At 45.6% G+C, this 23,496-nt stretch overlaps 4 protein-coding genes across 6 annotated transcripts; 1 reads left to right on the plus strand and 3 right to left on the minus strand.

Moving 5' to 3' along the window:
* Positions 1 to 279: 279 nt before the first annotated feature.
* On the minus strand, positions 280 to 1,244 carry LOC6527873. Of its 2 annotated transcripts, none has more exons than XM_002088909.4 (3): positions 1,089 to 1,244; positions 670 to 1,027; positions 280 to 608 (listed from the first exon to the last, which is right to left on the minus strand). In XM_002088909.4, the coding sequence occupies exons 1-3, from the start codon at positions 1,140 to 1,142 to the stop codon at positions 382 to 384; spliced, it is 639 nt and encodes a 212-aa protein (XP_002088945.1). In that variant the 5' UTR covers positions 1,143 to 1,244; the 3' UTR covers positions 280 to 381. The 2 variants fall into 2 exon arrangements, with proteins under 2 accessions (XP_002088945.1, XP_015052993.1); XM_015197507.2 differs by having other exon boundaries at positions 670 to 1,030; positions 1,089 to 1,229.
* Positions 1,105 to 3,690, minus strand: LOC6527874 (transcription factor glial cells missing). Its single transcript, XM_002088910.4, has 2 exons — positions 2,810 to 3,690; positions 1,105 to 2,738 (listed from the first exon to the last, which is right to left on the minus strand). Exons 1-2 carry the CDS (start codon positions 3,217 to 3,219, stop codon positions 1,613 to 1,615), a joined length of 1,536 nt encoding a protein of 511 aa, XP_002088946.1. The 5' UTR covers positions 3,220 to 3,690; the 3' UTR covers positions 1,105 to 1,612.
* Positions 3,691 to 11,384: 7,694 nt separating this feature from the next.
* On the plus strand, positions 11,385 to 13,683 carry LOC6527875 (juvenile hormone esterase). Of its 2 annotated transcripts, XM_002088911.4 has the most exons (4): positions 11,385 to 11,499; positions 11,570 to 12,591; positions 12,652 to 13,102; positions 13,218 to 13,683. In XM_002088911.4, exons 2-4 carry the CDS (start codon positions 11,580 to 11,582, stop codon positions 13,447 to 13,449), a joined length of 1,695 nt encoding a protein of 564 aa, XP_002088947.2. In that variant the 5' UTR covers positions 11,385 to 11,499; positions 11,570 to 11,579; the 3' UTR covers positions 13,450 to 13,683. The 2 variants fall into 2 exon arrangements, with proteins under 2 accessions (XP_002088947.2, XP_039226882.1); XM_039370948.2 differs by lacking the exon at positions 11,385 to 11,499 and having other exon boundaries at positions 11,544 to 12,591.
* Positions 13,684 to 21,061: 7,378 nt separating this feature from the next.
* Positions 21,062 to 23,032, minus strand: LOC6527876 (juvenile hormone esterase). The gene is made up of 4 exons (XM_002088912.3): positions 22,134 to 23,032; positions 21,867 to 22,080; positions 21,355 to 21,808; positions 21,062 to 21,293 (listed from the first exon to the last, which is right to left on the minus strand). The coding sequence occupies exons 1-4, from the start codon at positions 23,019 to 23,021 to the stop codon at positions 21,107 to 21,109; spliced, it is 1,743 nt and encodes a 580-aa protein (XP_002088948.1). The 5' UTR covers positions 23,022 to 23,032; the 3' UTR covers positions 21,062 to 21,106.
* Between the last annotated feature and the right edge of the window lie 464 nt (positions 23,033 to 23,496).

Raw genomic sequence — 23,496 nt, forward strand, 5'->3', positions numbered from 1 at the left:
AGCGGCACACTTTCTATGCAACATGACAACTAATGGGCGTTTTGTTTATGGTCGATCTCAAACCCCCATTAGGTAAGAGTACTCCTTGCAACCCCTTCCCTCGGACGACTGTTTTTTATATTTTTAATTATTTATAATCGGCTTAAAAAAAAATCGGAAACAATAACCAAATTTTTGAGTGGCCTCTGACAGGGGGTAAGCCTTTAATCGACCCCGGATTTAATTGCAAATGAATACGGAATCTGAAATTTTATTTACTCCTTTTGGGTTATAAATATATTTTATATTTGGTTCAAGGTACAAATAATATGTATAATAGAAGACCCTTTCAAAACTATACATATTGATGCAAAATAAGAAAGTTATCTGATTAGTAATTCGCTATTCTTCGTTATTATATTGATTCTGATCATGGGCATCCTCATGCTCCTCCTGCAATGCATCTTGCCCATTTGGAACATTGGCCTCTGGAACTTCCGAATTTTGACCTTGCATATTGTTGTTTTCATCCGCATAAAGATTCTGGCCATTGCCGTCTTGGACATCTGGGTTCTGAACGCCAGGATTCTCATTGGGTGGCTCTTCCCTTGGCGCCAAAGTGAAGTGAACTGGTAAAAGTGTGGTAAGTATGCACTAATTCGTATTAGCAATGTGTACAGCTCAACTTACAACGCCGATTCAAATAATGCGCCATTACCAACACCGAACTTGATTCGTGGTTCCCTAACGCAAGTTCATTCAATGCTACCAACGCACACGGTGTGGTTAGAATGTTTGCCCTTCCCCAAAGTGGATTATTCCGGTGTAATCGTGCTCCTTGGCCAGGATGTCTTAGTGAGGGCATTGAAATGGCACCTAGTGGTCTACGGGCTCTCAGTTGCATTCGCCTTCTACGATTTCTGCGACGCAAACTTGCTGGTCCAAGTGTCTCAATGCTATTGGGAGTTCCCTGATTTGGAATTCCACGTGTTTGTCCCATCAAGAGTCCTCCCAAGGCTAGCATGCGAATTAGAGATCTACGACGACGCTTCTCAAGGATACAACATTTGGTTTTAGTGAACGTATATTAGTCCCTGTTTGGTACTCACTATTGCAATAATTCTGTAATCGACGATACATTTTTTAGGACGACAAACACGCATTTTTACACGATTTTGGATGACTAACGAATTTAAACTTGTTGTTTTGGAAAACCTCAAGGTGTTACTCCTGCCGCTAGTAATGTTATACTGATTATTTGTCTGGTTTCTGGTTTTCCTTGTTTGACAAGTGTAACTCCACCGAAAAAGGCTACTTCGATTGGGGTTTTTTGTTTAAAAAATGTTTATTACTACAAAAAAGTTCATAAATAGGTGGGAAATGTGACTTAAAACTCTATGTGCTTAAGTATACTATTACTCTTACGTGCTCTAAAACTTTGGAATAGCTGGGGAAACAAGTACAAAAGTACAAAACTAGAAACGTTCAATACAATATATCATATATGTAATAATAAGACCAACAAGCAATGGGAACATGAATGCAAATCAATCAACTAGGGACTAGAACAACGCTTGAGTGGCTCAGTAATAGTAGTTGCGATGGCTGCGATGAGAGATCTTAACCCGATCCCCTAGCAGTAGATGGGATCCGTGCTGGTGACTGGTGGCTGATATGTCGCGTCCATTTGGATGTTCCACGAGTTGTCCACGCCCGTGTTGCTGTAGTAGTAGTCGCCGGTCTGCATCTGATCCTGCGGCTCCTGTTGGTAGTTGGCGAGCTGCAGGAAATTGCTCGGTTGCTGATGTTGCTGGTAGGCGGTTGCTTCGTCATAGATGAGATCCACGCCACTGGACACGCCGCCGCCATTGAGAGTCGATTCAAAGACACTGAAGATCTCCGAGCTGGTGGTGTAGAAACTTCCGTCCTGGCTGGGATTCTGGCTTTGGCTGCCGTTGCTCATGTCCAGGGAGTTGGGTAGGTATCCATTGTAGTAGCCATAATCCTCGGAGCTGTAGCCCGAGCTGCTGGTCAAACTGGACGTATCGTCGCAGCTTTCGTACAAAGGCATTCCGCACTGCAGGCTGGAGGAGATTGGCTGGCTGGGATCATAGCTGACGGGCACGTGTTGCTGCGGAGAGAGTTGCTGCTGGTATTGCGAGTGCTGCAGTTGCTGTTGCGCCCTGTTCTCCTGGTAATAACTGCCCGTGGAGCTGTGCGCGGAGAGTGGTGAGTGGAGCATGTCATATGTGTACATGCCATTGGCATAGGATGGATCCTCCGTTTCGTAGTAAATCTCTCCGTTCCACTGACTGCTCACTGATCCCAGTCCTGCGGGCACATACGATCCCTGAGTCTGATTGAAGTTGCTGCTGTGTGTGGGGGTCGATGTGGGCAGATAGCTGGGCGCTTCCACTGACTCCACTGACTTGGTTGGGATCACATCCGCAGCTCCCATCCTCCTGCGCTTGCTCTCCTGCATCGACTGGGTCTTGGCCTGCCGTTTTGTGGGTCTCAGGCTGCTCAGCTTGTCGCTCAGTGCTGATTCCCTGGCCAACATCACGGCCAGACTGCGCACACGTCGTCCTCCGGCCAAAAGCCGCCTCGCCTCCGTGGATCCCTTGGCCTCGGGCCGTGGGTGATCGTGGGTGCCCTTGGCCTGGAAGTAGATGCCGCTGCCGTCACGGCGCCAGAAGTGGGTCACTGGATAGCCGCAGTGGCCGCGGCAGGCCTGGATCTCCAAGCGTCCATTGCAATTTCTGTTAAATAAATGAAAAATACTGAGTTAGTTTTCAGAATTCTTGGATTTCGTTGTTAGTCCAGAACGCACCTATTGGGACACTGTTTGCCCTGCTGCTTCCTCCTGGCCTTGTCGCAAATGGCGGGCCTGAGATGCACACTGGCTCCATTGGGCAACTTGCATTTGGCACTGCAGAGGAGCACTCCCAGACAGCTCTTCTTCAGGATATTCACGTTGTGGTTGTTGGTGTTGCGCATGGCCCAACCGCTGGCATGCTTCCTGGCCTCATCACTCTGCACGGAGTAGATGAGCCGACAGTGTCCGTTGGACCAGTCGTTGAACTCGTCGAACTCCGCCACCGACGGCATCTTGGAGTCGTTGATGTCCCAGTCGATGGCCACGCGGGACTTGGTGGCCGGTGGACTGGGCACAGGCATGGGCACTGGCATAGGCACTGGCATTGGTACTGGCATTGTGATGGGCATGCCGTTTAAGACCATCTTAAATATGTCTGTTATAATCGTAAGTTTCAAGTTCACACGCGGTCACCAGGGGTTTCGCTTGCTCAATAGGCTCAATTACTATATGCAATTCTTTTCTCAACTTTTCTCTGGAGCGACGCGTCCGTTCGCATCGACTGCGCAAGGCTGACTAACTGGGCCCGCTCTGCGCAGCACAGTTAAGTTGCCAGCGGTCGAATCGCACGAGGGTTGCTCGTTCTCCATGCGGGACGCCCATTGGTCCGCTGGCTTCCAGTTCGGGTGCGCTTGTGTGCGGCTTATCCGCCTTATCCGGCACTCCAGTTTGGCCAGCGAGGAGAGTTCCCGAGCAGGTTTGATTGGTAGTAGTACTGTGTTAGCAGCCCAGCTGGGGATGGAGAACGTAATGGGGAGCTGGCATCTGCAATTTGTGAGCTGGGAGCTGGGAGAGCTGAGCACAGGGAGCTGACAACTGGCAACTCGTAACTGGCAATTGGGATGTGGAAACTGGGCAGGGAGACGAGTGCTGTGCTGCTCTAGCACCTGCGGTTGCAGCACGCGCTCCACTGGGTAATTGTACGATATGGAAAGCCAGGGGTTTGAGGCACTCGATGGCAAAGAACACGGCCCCAACCCCAGTCAAAGCTAATTAAGTACAGAAAAAAAGTTTACAACATCAGTGATGGAGATGGGAATGGGGCTGGCGGTGTGGATGTGTATGGAGATGGGGATCTGATGGGTACACCTGGCGACAGTCACTGGCAGATGCCAGTGGTCGGGCCTATTTACTTTAGAGCTGGAGTTGGATGCCGAAATGGGGAACAAAGTGAAATGGCTGGAGGGCAAGCAGAGCTCGGAACAAAATGGAGATGGTTCCAACAAAGCAAGGAAAGTACTTCAGTGAAGGGCTTTAAGACTATTTCAATGCAATAATTCAAGCTTCTAAACAGACTTAAGTTGCAGAGGTACATAGATATTATTCTGAATATATTATAAGTTATATAAAAACATTACTATTATATAAAGTCAGTAATCTGGCGTTTTTTGTTAACTAACGGAACTACTTCTCACGATCTCGAGATTGATAAAGAAATAAACGTTTGCAAAAAAAGAAACCGAAATGTCGAGGTCCTGCCGATATCTTCAAGATGAAATCAGGAAACTCATAATCGTAAAACACAATTTAGCACGCAAAAAAAAAAAAAAACGGAAATCAAAAGGAAGAAATCCCATATAGGAAAACCTACCCCTAGAAACCCAAAGGCAGAGACCATAACTTACGCATACGTATGAATGAAGCAAAGTTGCCAAACAAATTCCTTGGGCCCCTTGGCGATCTCAAGTCAGAGATAAACGAAACAAACATAATCATTAAGATGCCGAAAGGGTGAGGAAACTCCATAATTTTCACACTTCCACGACGGACCAAATGCCGTGCAATTATGACACGAACTGAGCGAGCAACCCGCGGCGCCTTTCTGCCCAAAAGGAGTCGCCCAAAGATCAGGATCGTAGCACGCGATAGGATCTCAAAGGATTACGGCGAACGAATGAGAAAAGGGTGCTCCCATCCAGGAATCGATGGGCGTTGACACGGAAGAAAGTCATGACGTGGCATATTATGAGGCTGTGCCGGAGAAACTAGGGAAGCACATGCTACCTGGTTCCAGATTCCCGTTCTTCAAGGTGGGTGTGTCGCCCTAATGATGCCCGGGATTAACTGTTCCGTTTCAATTACGAGAGATCACTTTCCAATCAAATTTATTTGACACTTTCTCTGCGGGTGCAAACAGTGGAAAACAGAACTCTTTGCTTTCCCAATGCCACTCAGTCCAATTGCGGCTATAAAATTCGACCAAAAATTACGCATAAATGTCATCGTAAATTCGACATCTACCCCATCCGTTTTCGGCGTCGTGGGAAGTTACGCCCCTGGCAAATAGATAGATAGATAGATAGTCTGTTCTGGTCGGAAGGGATTTGGCCAGGGATTATAACGATTGCCAAACATATGGCCATGGATATTCACATTATTCACAACATGTGAGTGCTCAAAAGATTTGTTGACCGAGCGTGTAGGATAATGCCTTCTTTAAGTGCCAAGATTTTATGACTGCTTAATAATAAAAAAGATTTCCTTTTGGGATTTTATAAATATTGTACAAGCTCTTACATACAATATCATTTTTTCAGCAGTGTTTTAAATTTTACCTTTAAGTTATTATTAATATTATTATGTATGCTGTCTTCTGTATTTGTTACTTTCTACTAATATATTATTTAATTTTAAGTTATGCTACTTTCAAATACCCACTATAAAAACTGGTAGTCATCGATCGGGCGGATCATTACGCCGCTTTTCTCCGTACAACCCCCACTCGACTCGCCGGAAGCAGGGAAAGTTTTCCGCTTTCCTTTCGCCCGGAAGCTTATCAACTATCGGAGATCAGTGCCGCGCAGTCGAACAACAATTTGCAGCTAATTAAGTGGAACTTCCCTAGGAAAGTTGGATAGGATGGAAAAGTCAAACTCGGAACTGCCGCAATTAAAACCGCATATACGAAACCATTCAATTGGCAACTAACGACGAGAAAATCCTAATGCCAGATCCCGGCGAAGCGATAAGATGGCCAATGAGCAAGTTAGAACCACCCTGTGGGATCGGATCATGGCAATGTTAAATGGTAAATGATTTAAAGCAAGTCTCATAATTTCTCATTGTTCAACTGGCATTTCCACAAACTGATAAATGTAACTGAAAACATAAACGACAACAACATTTTTCGATGCGAGATCGAGTCAAACCGATAATACCTTTCACACTCCGCATGGGGCCAAAAACAAAAAAAAAAAGAAGAGAAGAAAAACAGGGGAGATCGCAGGCCCTCGATAGCGGACATTGGGCATTGGACATCGGAAAATGGGAAATTGAAATGTAAGCCTAGTGGAAAACACCGAAATTCGGTACTAAATAGATTGACCGACCGATCGTTCGGACAAGTGATCCTCGATCCTCACCCGATTCCCATTGCTGGCTAAGTAGCTTGGCTCTCTAATCTGTCCAAACAAACCGAGTTCGGGTCAACATGATTTCAGTTTTGAGTTCAGTTCACTTGGGTTGAGGTCAGTTGTGTGGGTTTTAGCTGTCCTGTTAATGGGCTTACACCTGGTGAATATTTTGTGTATATATTTTCACACTGATCCATTGTCTCCGGCTCATTGTCCACTAATTCAATGGTTATGAGAAGGATTACAAGCGAAAAAATATATACGCATATTTTCATATTTTCCCACGTTTAATTTGTTTTTGGAATTCAAAACCGAATGTTCCTCTAAATACTTTCTCGTGCATATTATTTGCATTTGTTTTCTGTTTTGTGGATATGAAGGCGTTGGATTACATCAAATTTACAAGTACTCTCCCACAATCCATGGAGAGATGCCCGCATTTCAGGTCCTTACCCAAAAAAATTCCAATGGCCCCCGAAATTGTTTCGATTGTTTGAAAGCGCGTGGCATTTTGCGTTGCTAAACTGCAGACTGATTTCCCAGAATCCAGAGCACAAATACTTTTCTAATGTGCAATCAAAGTCCCGATAAATTGTGGCCAAGAAAAGAGATCGAAGGCTTCTGAAAAAATAAAACAAAATTTTAGACCGTAAAAAGGAGATGATTTTTCACACTTGCCAGCGGCGACAAAGCGATTTGCGACACGCAATAAAATGTAATTAGCAAACTCGCTCTCTGTGGAATTAAAAAAATAAAAAACCGAAGCCGACACTGTAAAATTTCAGGTACTTCAGTTAAAAAACACGATAATTCGACATGGCGACGACACTTCAGCCCAAACAAAGATGCCCAGACAAAGGACACACGTACAGGGACAAGGGATACATCGAAAGGGACGAGGGGACGAGGGGCATGGGACAAGGACATGGGACAAGGACATGGGACAAGGACACCCCTCTTCACAGGCAAAAACAAAACCACCCGATCCTTTTGGGCCAGGGTTGCCTCGAAGATCTAACGCTGTTTACTCAAGCGCAAAAGCGAAACTTGCGAAAACAATCGAGGAGCAGTTGAATTGAAAACGAAATTTTACAATTTTAAAAAATCAAATGGCAAATAAAGTGGCAAGTTCCTTTCGCAGGATTCCCGGCTGGTCGTGCGCCGCGTGTCGAATGCCGTCAATATTTCCGGTGTGTCTAATGACAAACGCATGTTTACACGAGTGCGAACACATCCGGACCGTGGAGCAACTGCATCCTTTCGCCATTCGCATTCGCTGATTGCGAAGGCAGGGCAGCCAGAGAGCCAGGAGTATTTCACGGACATCAAGGAGCCGTGATTCGCGCAGGCAGACGGCAATTAAGTGGATTTACTCAAGCGTTTGCCTTTATTTGATGCGGCAATTTATAAATGATGGGCGCGATCTGTCGATGGGGTTGATGATGAACGATGATCCTCATCCTGCGGTGCTGTAAAATCCCTAAATGAATTTTACACAATTTTACAGTGGCAAAGCCAACGACCTGGCCATCTATTACAATCATTTAGCAGCGCAGTCATTGCCCAAAAAGTTTATTCAACTGCATTTGAATGTCAATTAGCTTAAATTGCTAGTTGTGACTTACAACAAACGCGATGGCTATTAACACGCACGCTGCATCTAGAGCAATGCACCAATTGAACGGGAGATTTCGGGAGATCCGTAACACTGCACTCAGAAAAAAGTCAACTTATAAGTACAAATATATGCATATTGATTTCAAACCGGAGTGGAATATAATACTATAATAACTTTGCTAAAGCTTAACGACAGAAAGCAGCATTATAAAGTGAAAATATTCCCATGCAAAATGTAGTATTTGAAACTTTTATTACATTTTTTTCAGTGCAGAATCTCCATTAAGACGAGCACTATTAGAATGCGAGCGAGTGCATTCACCTCGGCGAATCGCCAAAGACCTTTCATTTTCGGGGGTAGAGCGTAGACCAACTGGCTGGCTCAATAGCGTTTGATTTGCATCTGTATCTGAAAGATACACACATGCATCCGCTGCTCCACAAACTCCGTCGCACTCAATTTAATTTAATCAAATTTTCGTCTGCCGAGGGTTCGAGTTCGACTCTATAACTATTTTTTCGGGGTGCCATTGCCGCGCTCTTGTAATTATTAATAATATTTTTGGGCCGATGTGTTGTGTGCGCACATAAAACGCAGCCATAAACAAAATGGCTTCAAAGTTGTTTATTCATATCGGGCACATAACTTCAATTAATCTCAATTAAGTGGCAAATATTACGATCTCATGTTCGTTTGAAACTTTCGTTTTAGGGTTTCCACTTAGCCCTTTTTGAAGTTTTGTTTATTGAGATTGGGGGTAGAGCCACTGCCTCCGAATGAAATTGAGGGTTTGCCCTAGGCCTTGGGCACATCAATTGCGATTGTAAAACCTCTAGAGTTGAAGTAGGAGGAGATCTTTAACAGTTTATTGGCGTGTTAGGGCTATAAAAAACGTTGTTAATTTTTTTGGAGTAAGAGGCTTGCATTCAAGGAAAATAATTACGAAAGAATTGTTAAGGGGAAGTGTATATAAAATTTTGAGAATAACTTGTGTACGAAAAATTGCCTATCAACTTAAATTTGAAGTATTTCAAACTCTAAATAAATTTCTTTAATTCCTTGTTGGTAAATATATGTTTTAACTGGTTTTATATATAAGGATTAAGAATAAACATGATTTAATTTGAATGATTAAGTTATTTCTGGCATAAAAAGATGATTGGATCACGACAACAATTAGAAATTAGAGCCTATTTACCAAACAATCGCTGAGCAATGGTGTGAAAAACATTTGGAGGGAAGGTTGGAAGGTAGGAAACCCTTTTCTGAGGCTCCGAAGAAACCCTCGTCCTGGCGCAAATAAGACGTCACTCTCATTACAATAACACAAAGGTCTGGAGAGCAGAGCTACCCTGCAAGTATAACTCCACTCGTATCCTGCGAGTCCTTCAGGGCTTTTTGTTATTTTTGTTTCGCGGGACATTTGCTCACTTGAGCGAGTACGGCGATCTCTCAGAACTTTTTCCTCTACCCTTCCTTATTGATTACAGGAATATGTTGCCGATTAGGCCCAAGCAAGATGTTAATGCTAAACTGAAAACTGAACCCTTGGCCGCCACTTTTGTGCCCAAATTATCGCATTATGCTTGAATCGTATACTCGTACTCATACTCATACTCATACTTGGAAGTAGTGAATGCAAAGCATACTTTGATATTGGTCTATTGTTTCGCTATCAGTTATGCAAAATGCCGGAGACCTCTCCCCTTTGTCCTGCCTCTCGCCTTTGTCGGATTGCGATAATTTCCATCTTTAAATATTCATTACAAGACGTCGACGTCTGCGTTTGCCTATCGCTTTGATTGATTACTCAAGTGGTTATCGTGTGCGGCAATTGTTGCTTTCCATCCGCTTTGTTCTGCGGATTCTGAATGGGAATGGAATTGGGATTGAACTCAGCAAGGGGCGTGGCATTTCTTTCATTCTGCTGAAGGAAAGGAAACCCACAAGGAGGAGGCCTGCATGTTGGTCACTTGAGAGTTGCGACTGTTTCCATTCAGTTGTCATCTAATAGCCGAAGCCAGTTATTGAAATATCTGCAAATTTGCATGGCTGGTTTTTCTAGTGCTCTCTGCGGCAGCTGCATGAAAATTTCGCAAATGTGGAATTAATGAAATCGATCCTTTAATTTCCTTTTTGGGGGTGCGACCTGAGACCTCCAAGGGCGTGACCTCGACTAAGTAGCTGTAAAGGTTAAGGAAGAAAATCAGCAAGAAATGTAATAGAACTTATGATAATACCACTGAAATCGAAATCTAATTACATCTTAATCTTTTGATTTTGATATATGTAAACTGGGATTTAATGCTAAATTAAATCAGATTAGATTATATTAGATTATACTAATATTATGGATTCTCCCACTTAAACCCACAACAGTAACATCTGCCAGCGATGCGTGAGAAATTTTTGCATGTCTCAGCTCCGTGGCGACGTCATCAAGCCACAGGAAGCTGCAGCAGCCTGCCACAAAGGGTACACAAAGAGCCCTCAAGTGGCACAGTTTGGGCTTCCACGATGGTTATAATGATGATGAATATGATGATGATGATGATGACGATGTCTGTCAAGAGGCCACTCATATGTTTGCTACAACTCGAGTGGCTCCGTCCAGCTCGAGCTTGGATGGGCAGGGTGGTGGTTCCAATCCAATCCAGATCCTCCCGTGGTGCTGCGGTGTGCACATGCGCACTCAAGTGTCCGGAATATTGGGTTGAGCTCCTCGGGAGCAGCGGCAGATTGTCGCAAATTCGTTTTGGGGAGCGCAAATTGTTTCAGTTCTCGAGTTTCGCTACTCGGCGATGTGTGAAAATTGTTTTTTTTTTATATTAATGGTAGCTGTGATCTGCGAGGGAATATTAATATTCATTGTTGAGTGAATTTGAAGATCATCGTCAACTTCCTTCTGGCACAATTAAAAGCCGTCGCAATTAAGGGAATTTATTTCCAAAAAGGTCATTGTGGGATTTCCTTCGCCGCCATCATATTCAGTTTTCAATCTGGCTGAAAAGGAGGAGAACTCCGACTGTTCGTTCCAAAGTTGGAGTAATTACCACTCGGCTTGTGTCAATCAAGGGAAGTGCAATACTCGTGGGTAGTTTTAATTGAATATTACAAGAGGGATGTGCATTAATAAGGAAATCAATTTAAATCTCAGTCGCTGGCATGAGAAAAACTAAACTCGAAACTCTAAAAAATCTGCGGGCGTAGGATCCGAAACCAACGACGGACCCACGACCCACGACCCATTGGTGGTGCAAATCAGGGTGATGTGTTCTAACCCAAATCCCAAACAGAACTCGAAATCTCTCAATGAAGCAATAAGTCTCAATTGAATGGGATTTTGTTTATTTAAGTGCAAGGTATTGAGTTTGAATTACCAAAATGAGATAGCATAAAACAGTTGGCCTAATCTTAAGTTTATTTTGATTTGTTTTGGTCAACATGAAGGCTAATCGCTGCCAACTCGATCGATTAAGTTATCTCCAAGTGGCTTTCCAGATAGAGCACCACCACCCTAAGAATTAGAAACCGTGCGAAACCTGCAGTTTCGCTGAAAAACTCGTAACATGCGGGTGCGCACCACCGAAAAGGGGAAAAACTAATAAAATTATTGCGAAAACTCTGAGAACCGCGCAAGATCACTAACAATTCCCACACAGAATTTTCACTTGGTAAGAACAAAGCCGACTATTCTTATTCAAACTACTGATCATTCAAACTCATTTAGTTTTTATTTTGTAGAATTTTCAAAATGCCTCGACTTTTTCAGTTGACGTGTGCTCTTTTTTTAATTTCAATAACTTTCACCACCGCTGTAACTTTCATTGGAGATGATCCCGTTGTGGAGCTCTCCTTGGGCAAAATCCAAGGAGATAGGATGCAGAGCTTCAGGAACAGGACCTTCTACGCATTCCGAGGCATACGATATGCGCAAGCGCCGGTGGGTCAGCTTAGGTTCGCCAATCCACTGCCGGAAACTAGCTGGGGTGACGAGGTGCTCCAGGCCACAGCCGATTCCCTGGTTTGTCCGCAACCAGGAGTGGTTTCGTATATGTCTGAAGATTGCCTGAAGATAAACGTTTTCACGAAGAACTTCGAGGAGAAATTACCAGTGATGGTGTACATTCATGGCGGAGCCAATATCCTGGGCAGTGGACACAGCAGCTATGAAGCAGGACCTCAATATCTGCTGGATCAGGACGTGGTTTTCGTTGCCTTCAACTATCGCCTTGGAGCTCTGGGATTTCTGAGCACAAATAGCAGTGAGACGAAGGGCAACTTCGGTTACCTCGACCAGGTGATGGCCCTGGAATGGGTGAGGGATCACATATCCCACTTCGGTGGTAATCCAGAAATGGTGACTATATTCGGAATGAGCGCTGGCTCGATGGCAGTCAGTCTGCACTTGGCCTCGCCCCTCTCCGCTGGTCTCTTCCATCGGGCAATCCTCATGAGCGGCTCGGCCACCAATCACTTTGATATAGATAACCTCTACTGGACACGTAAACTGGCTCGTGAGCTGGGCTGTCCCATGTACGATCCCACGGATGTGGTGGAGTGCCTGCGAAATGAGAGTTGGGCACGCATTGTGGAGGTGTGCAAGGCATGGGAAAGCTATCAGCTTATTACAATGAAGTGGAACTACGAGATCGATGGACACTTTCTGCCCAGCCATCCTACGGAACTTATCGCCGAGGGAAACTTCAACAAGGTGCCCTTGCTAATCAGCTACACGGCCAATGAATTCGACTACAATGCTTATGGTGAGTTGCGGTGGCTCCTATTTAAATAGTTAGTATATCTTCTGCCTTTTTTAATTGCAGTGCATTTGGGAAACCAGCACTTGCTACACGACATGGGCTCAAACTTTGTGGACTACGCACCGGAGTTGTTTCTCTATCGCCAGGATGCAAACATTGGAGAACAACTGAAGGATTTCTATCTGGGTGGCAATACTACAGAAATCAATGCGAAAAACATTGAGGACTTCGGACGCATCTTCTCTGATGCATACATTGGACATGGTGTCCATCGCCTTGTCCAACTGGCCAGAGCCTTTACCCCAGTCTATTATACGCGTATGGATTACGTGGGCGATCGAAGTCTCACGGCTCCGCTGAATGGCGACAATAAGCCCGTGGGCGTGGCTCACGCGGATGATCTGCAGTATGTGATGCCGGGGTATTGGTATGGCACCGTGATGACCGAAAACGATACGGATGTTTTTATGATGGAGCGCATGACCAGCTGGTTTAGCCACTTTGCCAAAACGGGGTAAGTATGCCAAAGCAAAGGAAACTTCGGATGCCACTTTGGTAATCGTCTTGGCAGTGAAAGTGCAGAACATATGGCTTTTGATGGCAAACAATGAGTTCCTCTTCCGTTTCAGGACACCCCTAAACAGCACGGATACGTGGCCACCCTGCAACTTGACGCACTTGAAGATGCTCTACAACGGGGTGGAGACCCAGGTGGGTGCGCCCGGCTACTCGGATCGATACCTCGTCTGGGACGAACTGTTTCCCACGGCCGCCCGGAGCGGAGGCGCTGCCGGGAAACTCAGCTTGGTTGTAGCCATCGCCACTGGTGTGGCCTGCCGGCTCATCGGGAAATTAATGTAGCAATTAGGTGTGGAAAAAGCTTATCAATAGGCCGTTTAGATTACGCTAATGACCTTTGACCGTTCGACGTTCTTGGCTGGAGCATTGCAGCTATTTACTTTGATTAATTAATCAGGAGAGGCGTGAGATTTTCCCTGTTTCCACTACGAGTGCTCAGCTTTTCCTTTGGGGGCAATTAGTCTTTGGCCTACAGCGGATTGGCGCAGCTTAAATACACATTAATTTGTCTTTAAATGTTTTCGGCTTTACACTTTGTTTTTGGGGTACGGGGTAGGGGGCGGGGGCGGAACCTTCAAACTCTGACCTCTTTGAGCTTTGTATGATTGTATTTGTCAGGTTGGCATGTGTAAAAACAAAACTGCTGTGAAAATCCGAGGGGTTATCCCATTACACAGATGCGCTGCTATTGACATTTACGATTTGCTCTTGCGTGAAAATGCCAAACAATGCGATGGGCTACAAAAGGATTATCGCCCAGCCCCGCCCCCTTTTTGGGGGTGGCTGGATGTGAAAGGACATACTCTTCGTGATGGGGAGTCAATAATTATTTCCGCTGGAGTTTTCAAGCTGAAAATGAACATAGGTCTTTAAAACATCTAACATTTAAGCCAAGTTTTTCTCTACGCTTTTTACTCATTAGCACGCATTTTCATTGGGGTCAGTTGCCAAGTTGAACCCCTTTAGCAACCACAAAGGACACACACACAAGGATGTGACAAAGTTGGGCCAAAGAAAATATGGAAAATTAACTTGTTAACTTGTACGTCCCACTGAAAATATGAGGGGCAAAGGCAAACAGTCGACTAAGTATACGCATTGTGCCTTATTCCCTTTTGGGACAGATATACGAGTATATACATATATACCACAAAAGGTGGGCAAGTCAACTTGACAAGGACCTTATCCATGACCTGGCATTTGGTGACATGACGGGAATGACAATGAAAATGGGCAAAACATTTGCAAATTTTAATTAAATTTCCCTCAACATTAACACATCGCATTGCGCTCTACAACCGAGATTGATGGAGATTAAAGGGTAACAAACACCTTTCCCATATGGCAGCTGGCAAATGCGGAAAGAGTTGTGTGGCTCAATTACAATAAGTCTATTAAACTTAAGTCTGCGGCTTGTCTAGACGACAACAAACCGATCGTCTGAGGATCGTGGTTCGAGGATTGAAGATACGACCCCGATCAGTCACAATGTCTCCTGTCTAGGAAACAAAATCGAGAGAGCTGAGCGCGTGCCCCTTTTGACTTTGGCCCTTTGTGGTCCTCTAACAAAACAGAAACAGCCTCGATGCTCTCGAAGGTGAGGGCATATGATCATGATGATGGGATGATGATGCGAAGGTGTTCCAGCTGCCGATTCGATTGTGGCTGCGTCTCGATTTCACTTTCGCTACGCCTGCGCCATGGTTTTTCGATGGAAAACCTTACCAGATCCCCCGATCCCAATCCCAATCCCAATGCCGATCCCTTGCTCTTTTTGTGACGCATCATCATCATCCCCTCGAGCAACTTTGGGTTGTGGGTTTGATTACGTTTTTATTGAGCTCACAAAAGGAGTAAACATTTTGAAGTAGCGCCAAGGATCGAATGCTTTATAGGCTTGTCAGCGGTCCTGTCTGGTCTGGTATGGTCCTGGTCCAGGACCTGGTCTCCTGTCTGAAAATGCTCGATCCCCGCTTATGCGTTCTGTCAACATATCGGATTACGCCCCCTCCGATCCATAATCGCTAATGACAATACAAATTGAGAAAGTGGTGGCGGAGAAGTGGGGAAGGATTCGATTCCATCGGGATGGGAATCGGGATATAGGGAGATTTTTTGGCCAGAGCTGCGCTTTGTTATGCGTAATTTCTGGGAAGACCCAGGGCCACTTGGTTGTTGGACAACACGCACGAAAGTATTTCATTTTGGCTGTCCCTTTCAAGTGAGTTCGGTTTTATTTAATGGAATGGCTTGCAATCGAAGAAAGGCAGCCCGATTGATTGATATTCGTGGAAGGATCTGCTCGGACAGAGCTTTGATCGCACAAAAAGGACGATCTCTTGGAAATCAGTTTCCACTTTCCCAACAAATCCATTAATTTCCCCCCAACTCACTGGCGCCTACAATCTTTCTCCATTTGAAGTGTACTTTCCCCTGCTCTGCGGTTAATTACATATTTATACAAATCCAAATTGCTGTGATTAATGATTGGGTCCTTCCCGCACTTGCCGTAAATGCCAAGGCCCAAAACAACCGACATCAAAGCGACTGGAAAAAAAAGGACACTCGTATCTGTTTGTTTTGGGTGAAAGTGTTCACATCAAACGACCTTTAAATTAATTGTCTTTCCCCCTTTTCCACGTTTTAGTTTTTGGCTGTGGGGTCCGTGATTCACAACTTGATTATTCGATAACCAAAGCAAAGGGGCTCACATATGAGCCGGCTATACAAACTGTGCCCCATTGTCCCGCTGTCTATCTCAGGCTACTCCAAGTTCCAAGTTCCGAGCTGCCTGGTGTGTGTTGTGTGTGGTGTGTGGTCGCCGGTTGAGTGTCTTTTGTTGTTCGCTCCGATATATCGTTGTCGCTTTTGTTTGAAGGGCCGGCGACAGAAACGACGACGGCTGAAAGGAGCGTAGCTATCATAATTATGCATGTTTTGGACCTTTGTGGTTAATAGGCCACAAGGCTCAAAGGACCACCGGACTCGATTTATGCTAATCAAAGTCAATAATCGAAACCCCTCTGCTCTCTTCGATATGTGTTTCGTATATAACTGCCCACAAATCAATCGACTGCAGCACACACACGCCCACTTTCGATTGAGATTTCCATCTTTTGCACCCAATTCGAGGGCCATAAAAAGCGCAACCACCCACAAGTGGGCGAAACCACCCAATATACTCGCGATACTCATTACAAGCGCGTTAAGTGCCATTTGCCCCACGACTCTCGTCCTTTGCAAATATTTGTTTGCAGTTTTCCGATACGCGACTCCTGTCACTTCCCCTAATCCTATTCCTGTTCCTATTCCTATTCCAATGCCGACTGCCATCGTTGTCAGGATGTGATTATTAATGTGCTTTAAATAATGAAAACGAAACAACATCCGTGTGGCACCCTCAACAACCGACCGAAATCAGTGCGCCCTCCAACGTATGCTAGTTGTCACAAGGGTGCGACGCTTTGCAGGATTCAGGATTCAGGCGCTAAGCGCAGGACTCGAGTGGCAGAAGGACCAACTAATGAGTGTAAACAACGGATGGAGGCCGGGAAAAAATACAGCAAACAAACTGCCACAAACTGTTTGATTTGTCGCTCAGGACTAATGAAACCAAACATTAGCGTGCCCAGGACAAACGCCCCTTTCCACCAAAAAGGGAAGATAGCTCCGAGGACTTGGTCCTTTCTGAGCTCGGGGGTTGCCTCTGCGGATTGTTGCAATTTTTTTGCTATCCATGAAAGGGATGTTGCTACACTGTGCACTGAGAATAAAATATTAGCTCCATTGAGGGCATTAAGGTGATTATAAACACAAAGCTAGTTACATTAAAATGATTAACATAGTCTGTTTGCTGCTTAAAACTTGTAAGAAACATAAATAAAATTCAGCTTAAAAGTAACATAAAAATTGGTTTTGGAAGAGCACACATGTAAGAAAAACCATAACTACATACCTAAATGCTTTGCTGTCAGTGTAAGAAAAACTACAAGTACATCCCTGAGTGCCATCAGTTTTGCTCTCAGTGTAGAACGCCGACTGTTTGTCCTGCCAATGGGTTCCTGTAAGTTGATTACGTGGTTGACGTTGACACTGAACTACAATATGAGGGCACGGAATGCGGCTGCATCCTACTTTTCCTCTGGCCGCTTCTGCAGCAGCTGTCTTCACGTGAATTCCAGTTGAGGCGCTGTAACACTCAACTCTTCAGCACCTTGTGGCACCACCTCATACTAGTGGAATACAAAAACAATGAGCTACGTGATCGCACTGGCTAATGCTCCAATGCTACATCGGTAGTCACCTGGGGGTGTGGACTAAATATACATTTATGAGCCAAACAGAGCGCCAGTCAGGGGTCAAGCAGAGCAACTGTATCCGAACTGGTAGCTGGAGCAGAGAGCTGGAGTTGAAGTTGAAGTTGAAGTTGAAGTAACTGGTACACTGTGGTGCCGAACTCGTGGGAAACTCTCTCGAGTGGCATGCGGGTGTGGTTTTCCTTCTGCGAGTGTGTTTTGGCCACAATTAATGAAATTGTATTCTATGCCACAATTTCGTGTGATTAATAGTCCGGCGTTTTGAGCTTGGGAGTCTGGGAAATGGATATGGAAATGGATATGGAAATGGATATGCTCCATGTGCCCCCAGCGCATCTTGATGCACTTGTTCTAATGGGCTCCATTAGATGGACAGGTATGTTATTGAGCAATTAGTTAAACGATCCACTAAATCGTTGACAGTCAGCTGGGATACCTTAACATCAATCAGAGGCTGCAACTTTTACAATTTGTCATCGATTTGTTGGTTCTGCCCACCAGTAGAATTTTTCTGACATGCTCATTAAAGTTTATCGGAGTGTGTTTTTAGAGTGGAGAAGAATAAAACAAATAACTGGAGGGCCGCGGAATGCGAGGGCTTCCAAGGCTCATAAAACTTCAGATCTCCACGAAAAGGTACCACTTCCATTAGGCAATCCACCCCTCTGTCAGTTAGTCAATAAGCGAGACACCGTGCAACACGATCCATCATCGCAAGTCGAAAGCTGCACAAAACTATTATTGAAACTCGATGCCGCGATGACAACAGATATATGTACGTATATATACTCGCAGATATTTGACATCCGGAAGATGCGATGCTGATGGGGGAGACCAACTGACTGACTGACTGACTGACAGATCATCGGTACTTGCCCTCAGCATGGGCCATCGTGAAGTGGCAGACGCAGCTTGCGATCGGCACGCGACTTTTCCAAGCTGCCACTTCAACTGGTTTCCAATAAGCGACGCCGCAGGACCATGGCAGTTATTAACAAAAAAGGAACTCTAGCAGGATACTGCAATCTAGCCCACCTCCAGTTGCTAATGGCTTTCTCGCCAGCTTATCAGCATAGTTTCATCAGATCGACTGATGGATCGCCCACACGCCGCACGCAATTGTCTGTTAAATGTTTTTCACTCGTCATATTTCCACTTTTCCATTTCCCTATGTCTATGCTAATAGTTTGAGGGAAAGTCAGTGGTGACTGCCATGCACCATAAACTCGGATAATGCCAGCACATGCCACATGCCGCGAGTCTTCTTATCAGAAGTTACTGGTGGCAATTGCCTATGTGGGTGAGTCTATTCGGGCACATGCCAATGCAGATTTTGGCTATTTCTTATATGGATTATTTGAAAAAAAGTTAGGTTAGAAATATAGATATTTACCACTACTATTTTCCACTACTGCCCCCCTCCACTTCCCATGGATCTCCCCACAGCGAGTGGAGCATGAAAATATGTCAATGTCTCCATCTCCATCTCCATCTGCTGAACTTAACCCAATAAATGCCTGGCATAGTTTTCTGTGGCAGCCAAGTGAGTCATAAATTGTGGAGTGCAAGGCACATTATCCGTGGCTAGGATAAAAAACAAGAAAACCAAAAGAGTGGAGGGCCAAGGAGTCAGTTGCACATTGGTGGACACTTTCTGGCTGCAATAGTTGCAGTTGTAGTTGTAGTTGCAGTTGTGGCTGTTGCAGTTGCAACTTCAGCTTCAGCTTCAGCTGCTGCCGCTGTCGTTGTTGTTGTTATTTATGAGTTTTGTGATGTTTGTGCAAATTTTTCTATGTAAGAGAGGACAACGCTGGAGTCTGGCGACCGCGACCGGATCGCCTTTGTTTTGGCCAACTCGAGCTTATCGCGCGTCAATTGCCAGACAACTTCATTGCCAACTTTGGCCGCAGCTCGGCGAGATTCCTGCGCACTGATGTTGACAGCAGGAGTTCCAAGCACGCGTCTTGGGCATTTTCTTGAGGCACTGGGAACTGGAGGGAAAAACCACAAGAAAAGGTGTTGAGGTGTTAGCTCTGGCGGTGCCATGGGAGTGCATCGCTTTGCCTGGCAATCTAATTACATTTTGTGGGCAAGCCAGCAAAAGCGCTGTGCAAAATTCAACTGCTCTCTGAGCGATTTCCATCAGTCAATAAAAACCTGGCCGCCAACACCAGGCCAACAATTCCGCGAGATGAAGAGGAGGAGAAGTAGGAGAAGGAGGAGAAGGAGGAGGATGGTGGAGTCGCAGCAGGAAACGCAGACACCTCATGGGTAACCTCTGGGTAACCATCTGATATGATTTGGACCCTGCGGAGCTTGGGCTTTTGGGTTTTGCCAATACTTGGGCAGCAATGCCAAATGCTCTGCTCTCACAACTTTATTTGCGCTTTGGCAGTTCGCGGAAATCGAAATCTTCGGCGACGCTTGGCCTCTTGTCCAAAATATTTCGCTGGAAATTGGAATGCACAGACTTTTCTCCTCATCTATTATTTCTGTATTTGTTTTCTGTACTTTTTGCTTTTGTTTGCATCTAACAAATTATGGCACACGGACAGCATATGCTCCCATTGTCCATCTCGAATTCTGATCTCTTTCTGGCTCCGCTGACAAGCGAAACAATTAAAACTAAAGTGGAAACGATCAAAATGAGCAACCCCGACATGCATTGATCCATAGTCGGCGATACCGCAGCGCACTCGGTTGCCTTGCAATTTGCATAAATTAATATATTAAAGTTTCTCCAACTAGTGGCACCCTCGCAGGACCTCTTTCGGATGGCGTGACTCATGACGGACTCTCAATTGCCAATTGGAAGGATGAGTGAATGGATGGATGGATGGCTAGATGGATGGGCGGTTGGATCGGCGGCGTCATGTGTTGCCCACTATGCTAATGAGCGGAGGGCAGGACACGAGCCACTCGAATTGGACGACTCCGCTTTTGACATTGTCATGCTCTGGAGCGTAACCAAACTCCGATAAGAGCAATAAAAACGAAGCTACATTGGTGAGCGACCCACTAACGGCCAAGTGGATGAGGCTACAACATCACAGATGTGCGGTGGCTTCTGCGGCGGTGGTCTGCACTGGGAGAAATGAGTGCGCTAAATACCAATAAATTATTCAGGAATAATAAGTATAAGTATAAGTATTTTTTCTAACATTTAAATACATTTTAACAATCGCCTGTTTATCTGTTTTATAATTTAAGCAAGGACAAAGGACTAAAAATCGTATCCCATTTTTTACCCCATTCCTTTTTGTGATACTATCATTCTTAGTTGTCATAGTTCAAAGGGTTGCAGATCATGCAAATATTATGACAAAACTTTTTCTCACAGTGTCGCCGCATAGCACGCGATCGACGACAACCCATAATGCACGACACGTAGCGCTGTTATCGGGTGCCGACTGTCCTATAATATATGCACCCACACAGCGATGACACGAAGAGCAATAACAAAATTTCAGGGGGAAGCCCGTCAAATTGGAGAGTTGAAAATATGCCAATTGGCGTGTCACTTGACAACTGTGCAACAGTAAAAAACAAATTAAAGCAATTTAAATAAATATGCCTAGTGGCCTGTATTTGAAAAGTACAGTTGTGCTCGAAAGCAACATCCTTTAAACGTCCTTCGTCTGACGCCGCCAGTTGAGGGGAAAGAGTCGTTTCCAGATCTCGTAGTGCTCGGCATTCAGGTTCTCCTGCAGAGTTATGTGCTGTCCAATGTCCAGGTAGTATCGCTTCTTGAAGCTGAAAGGTCGCCAGCGGATATCCCTCAGCGCCAAATCGGTGGGTTTATTGGGATCACTAGAATCAACATAGTAATACTTATAAGTTCAAAATTCAAAAGCAAATATTTAGACATTACCCCTTGTAGGCGAAGGCGGAGAACATCCGGACCATAATGTCCACCATGCGAAACTCTTGATCATCTTCGGTAAACATGCGACTTATCGAGGGTTCCACAAACAGATACATCAGATCATCGTGGTGGACGACACCATAGGGTGCATCTTCTGGGTAATAGATGTGACTCCTGGCACCCTGATACGAGAATCGATAGTAGTAGACCTTCGTGGACCTGGCAGCCAGATGAACAAAACGATGGATTCCGAAACCAGTCAAGGCATCCGAGTACAGATTAGATAAAGCCTCCAGCGAACTATTGGCATCGATGAGTTGCTGTGGGAAGTAGTGGTTCCTCAGCTCCTGACTTATATTACTGGCCCGAGGATCACTGGAATTGTACATGAAGAACACGGGGGCCAAGAACTCAAAGTTATCATTTAGGGCGCTCAGCAGAGTGGGACTTTGGAGGATGGCTAAGGATATTTAAAAGTTATTATATTAATTAGAAGCCCTTAGGTTTGTGGCACTTACACAAAGCTGGTCCCACGAACTCATCCTTGGTCATGCCCGTGATGATGGGCACCTTCATGAAATCATCGTTTTGGTAACTCCTTATGGGCTCCTCAACCAGAAAGCGTTCCTGTCCAAAGTCTGGCTCTATAACAGGCTTCCACAAAATCAGGGGATTGTTCCTGTCAAACTCAAACATTTTCGGCAACGTGTTGGCGAATTCCAGGTAGTGTTTCTATAAATTAAAATTGTGTATCAATGGCAAGCATAACTCCTTTTAAACCTTACCCCTTTCAGGCAATCCACCATTTCGGTCACGTTCTCCGTGTGACAGTGGAGCAGGGTGGCCTGCTTGGTGGCCACATCCATTTGGTGGTCCGGTAGTGACCACTGCCCTGTGACTGCTCCACTCATCACGATTGCCTTGTGAAAGAGACCCCTTGACATGGGTGAGACCATGTGCAGAGTTACGGCCATCGCTCCAGCGCCGTAACCCAAAAGGGTGATAGAACTAGGATCTCCTCCAAAGCGGGAGATGTGCAGCTTGACCCAGCGTAGGAGCTGCACCTGATCCTTGAGTCCCATGTTGCCCGGCGCTTCCCTTGTGCCTGTGGCCAGGAATCCCAGCGATCCCAGGCGATAGTTGAAGGTGACCAGCACCAGGCGACGATTCATGAAGTACTGCGGACCGGCAAAGTTCTTGCTCTGACCGGAAAGGGAGTAAAAGCCACCAGGATGGATGAATACGATCACGGGTCTTCGAACATTCGGCTGCGACTCGCTGGGCAGCTCCTTGGTGTATATATTCACGCGGAGGCAATCCTCGCTCACATCGCCACTAACAAGGCCCAGCTGTGGACACTTGGGACCATCGAAAGTAGCATCCAGTGTATCAAACCACTGCTCCACGGGCTCCGGTGGCTGGAAACGAAGCCGATCCACTGGTGGCTTTGCATATGGTATGCCACGAAAGGCATAGAAATTGCGACCCGATTGAGAGGGCAGTATAGTTCCACGAATCTTGCCCAAAGCTGTGGTGATGACCAGATCCGACAGCTCCTTGTTGCTGCCAATGGGATCATCCTCTTCCGGCACAGCCTGGCTGAGATCTTCATCGCTGGCTTGGCCACAAGCAAGACCACAAAGGAGCAGAACGCATCCGCAGAGACGCCACATTCTGCCAAGCTCCACCACGCGATACTGTGGAGGCTGTGGCTTCAGATTCCGGCTTTTATAGCCGCTGGGATCCCGTTCTGACTGGGATTTTGTCACATAAAGTGCAGAAATTGATGCGATTCCACTGCGGCACTGACATTGGGCGTTGGTTGTTCGCGATCTCTTCCCATATCCAATTGCCAACTGGGTTCGTAGCTGGCGGCAATCCATAAATAACCCACTGCCGACCACTTCCCACACACACCCATCTCTCAGAATTATCCCGACGGCCCACGCCAATGCCAGTATCTCCTGGATTGGTTCTTGGCCCGCTCCAGTTTGGCTAGTTCCCACGTGAACTTGTTTGCGTGCTTGCGGCTTATTAGATTAGGTGTGCGCCGGAACACCCTGCTAACCCCGACGACTTAACCTCGGCCTCGACCTTTTCCAAAACAACAAAAAAATTAGAGCCGAAAAGCGATCCTTAAACGCCCGC

The sequence above is a fragment of the Drosophila yakuba genome, chromosome 2L, assembly GCF_016746365.2.
Source record: "Drosophila yakuba strain Tai18E2 chromosome 2L, Prin_Dyak_Tai18E2_2.1, whole genome shotgun sequence".
Classification (NCBI taxonomy): domain Eukaryota; kingdom Metazoa; phylum Arthropoda; class Insecta; order Diptera; family Drosophilidae; genus Drosophila; species Drosophila yakuba.

What these genes read in the sequence shown, in the direction of transcription:
- LOC6527875 (XM_002088911.4), top strand. Translation starts at nt 11,580, where the DNA reads ATGCCTCGACTTTTTCAGTTGACGTGTGCTCTTTTTTTAATTTCAATA. An exon ending in ATTCGACTACAATGCTTATG is followed by an intron (nt 12,592 to 12,651) that starts GTGAGTTGCGGT and finishes TTTTAATTGCAG; the next exon opens with TGCATTTGGGAAACCAGCAC. An exon ending in AGCCACTTTGCCAAAACGGG is followed by an intron (nt 13,103 to 13,217) that starts GTAAGTATGCCA and finishes CTTCCGTTTCAG; the next exon opens with GACACCCCTAAACAGCACGG.
- LOC6527876 (XM_002088912.3), bottom strand. Translation starts at nt 23,021, where the DNA reads ATGTGGCGTCTCTGCGGATGCGTTCTGCTCCTTTGTGGTCTTGCTTGT. An exon ending in GTTCGTGGGACCAGCTTTGT is followed by an intron (nt 21,809 to 21,866) that starts GTAAGTGCCACA and finishes AAATATCCTTAG; the next exon opens with CCATCCTCCAAAGTCCCACT. An exon ending in TCCGCCTTCGCCTACAAGGG is followed by an intron (nt 21,294 to 21,354) that starts GTAATGTCTAAA and finishes TGTTGATTCTAG; the next exon opens with TGATCCCAATAAACCCACCG.
- LOC6527873 (XM_015197507.2), bottom strand. Translation starts at nt 1,142, where the DNA reads ATGCGTGTTTGTCGTCCTAAAAAATGTATCGTCGATTACAGAATTATT. An exon ending in ATTACAGAATTATTGCAATA is followed by an intron (nt 1,031 to 1,088) that starts GTGAGTACCAAA and finishes TGTATCCTTGAG; the next exon opens with AAGCGTCGTCGTAGATCTCT. An exon ending in GCATTATTTGAATCGGCGTT is followed by an intron (nt 609 to 669) that starts GTAAGTTGAGCT and finishes CACTTTTACCAG; the next exon opens with TTCACTTCACTTTGGCGCCA.
- LOC6527874 (XM_002088910.4), bottom strand. Translation starts at nt 3,219, where the DNA reads ATGGTCTTAAACGGCATGCCCATCACAATGCCAGTACCAATGCCAGTG. An exon ending in GGCAAACAGTGTCCCAATAG is followed by an intron (nt 2,739 to 2,809) that starts GTGCGTTCTGGA and finishes TTTATTTAACAG; the next exon opens with AAATTGCAATGGACGCTTGG.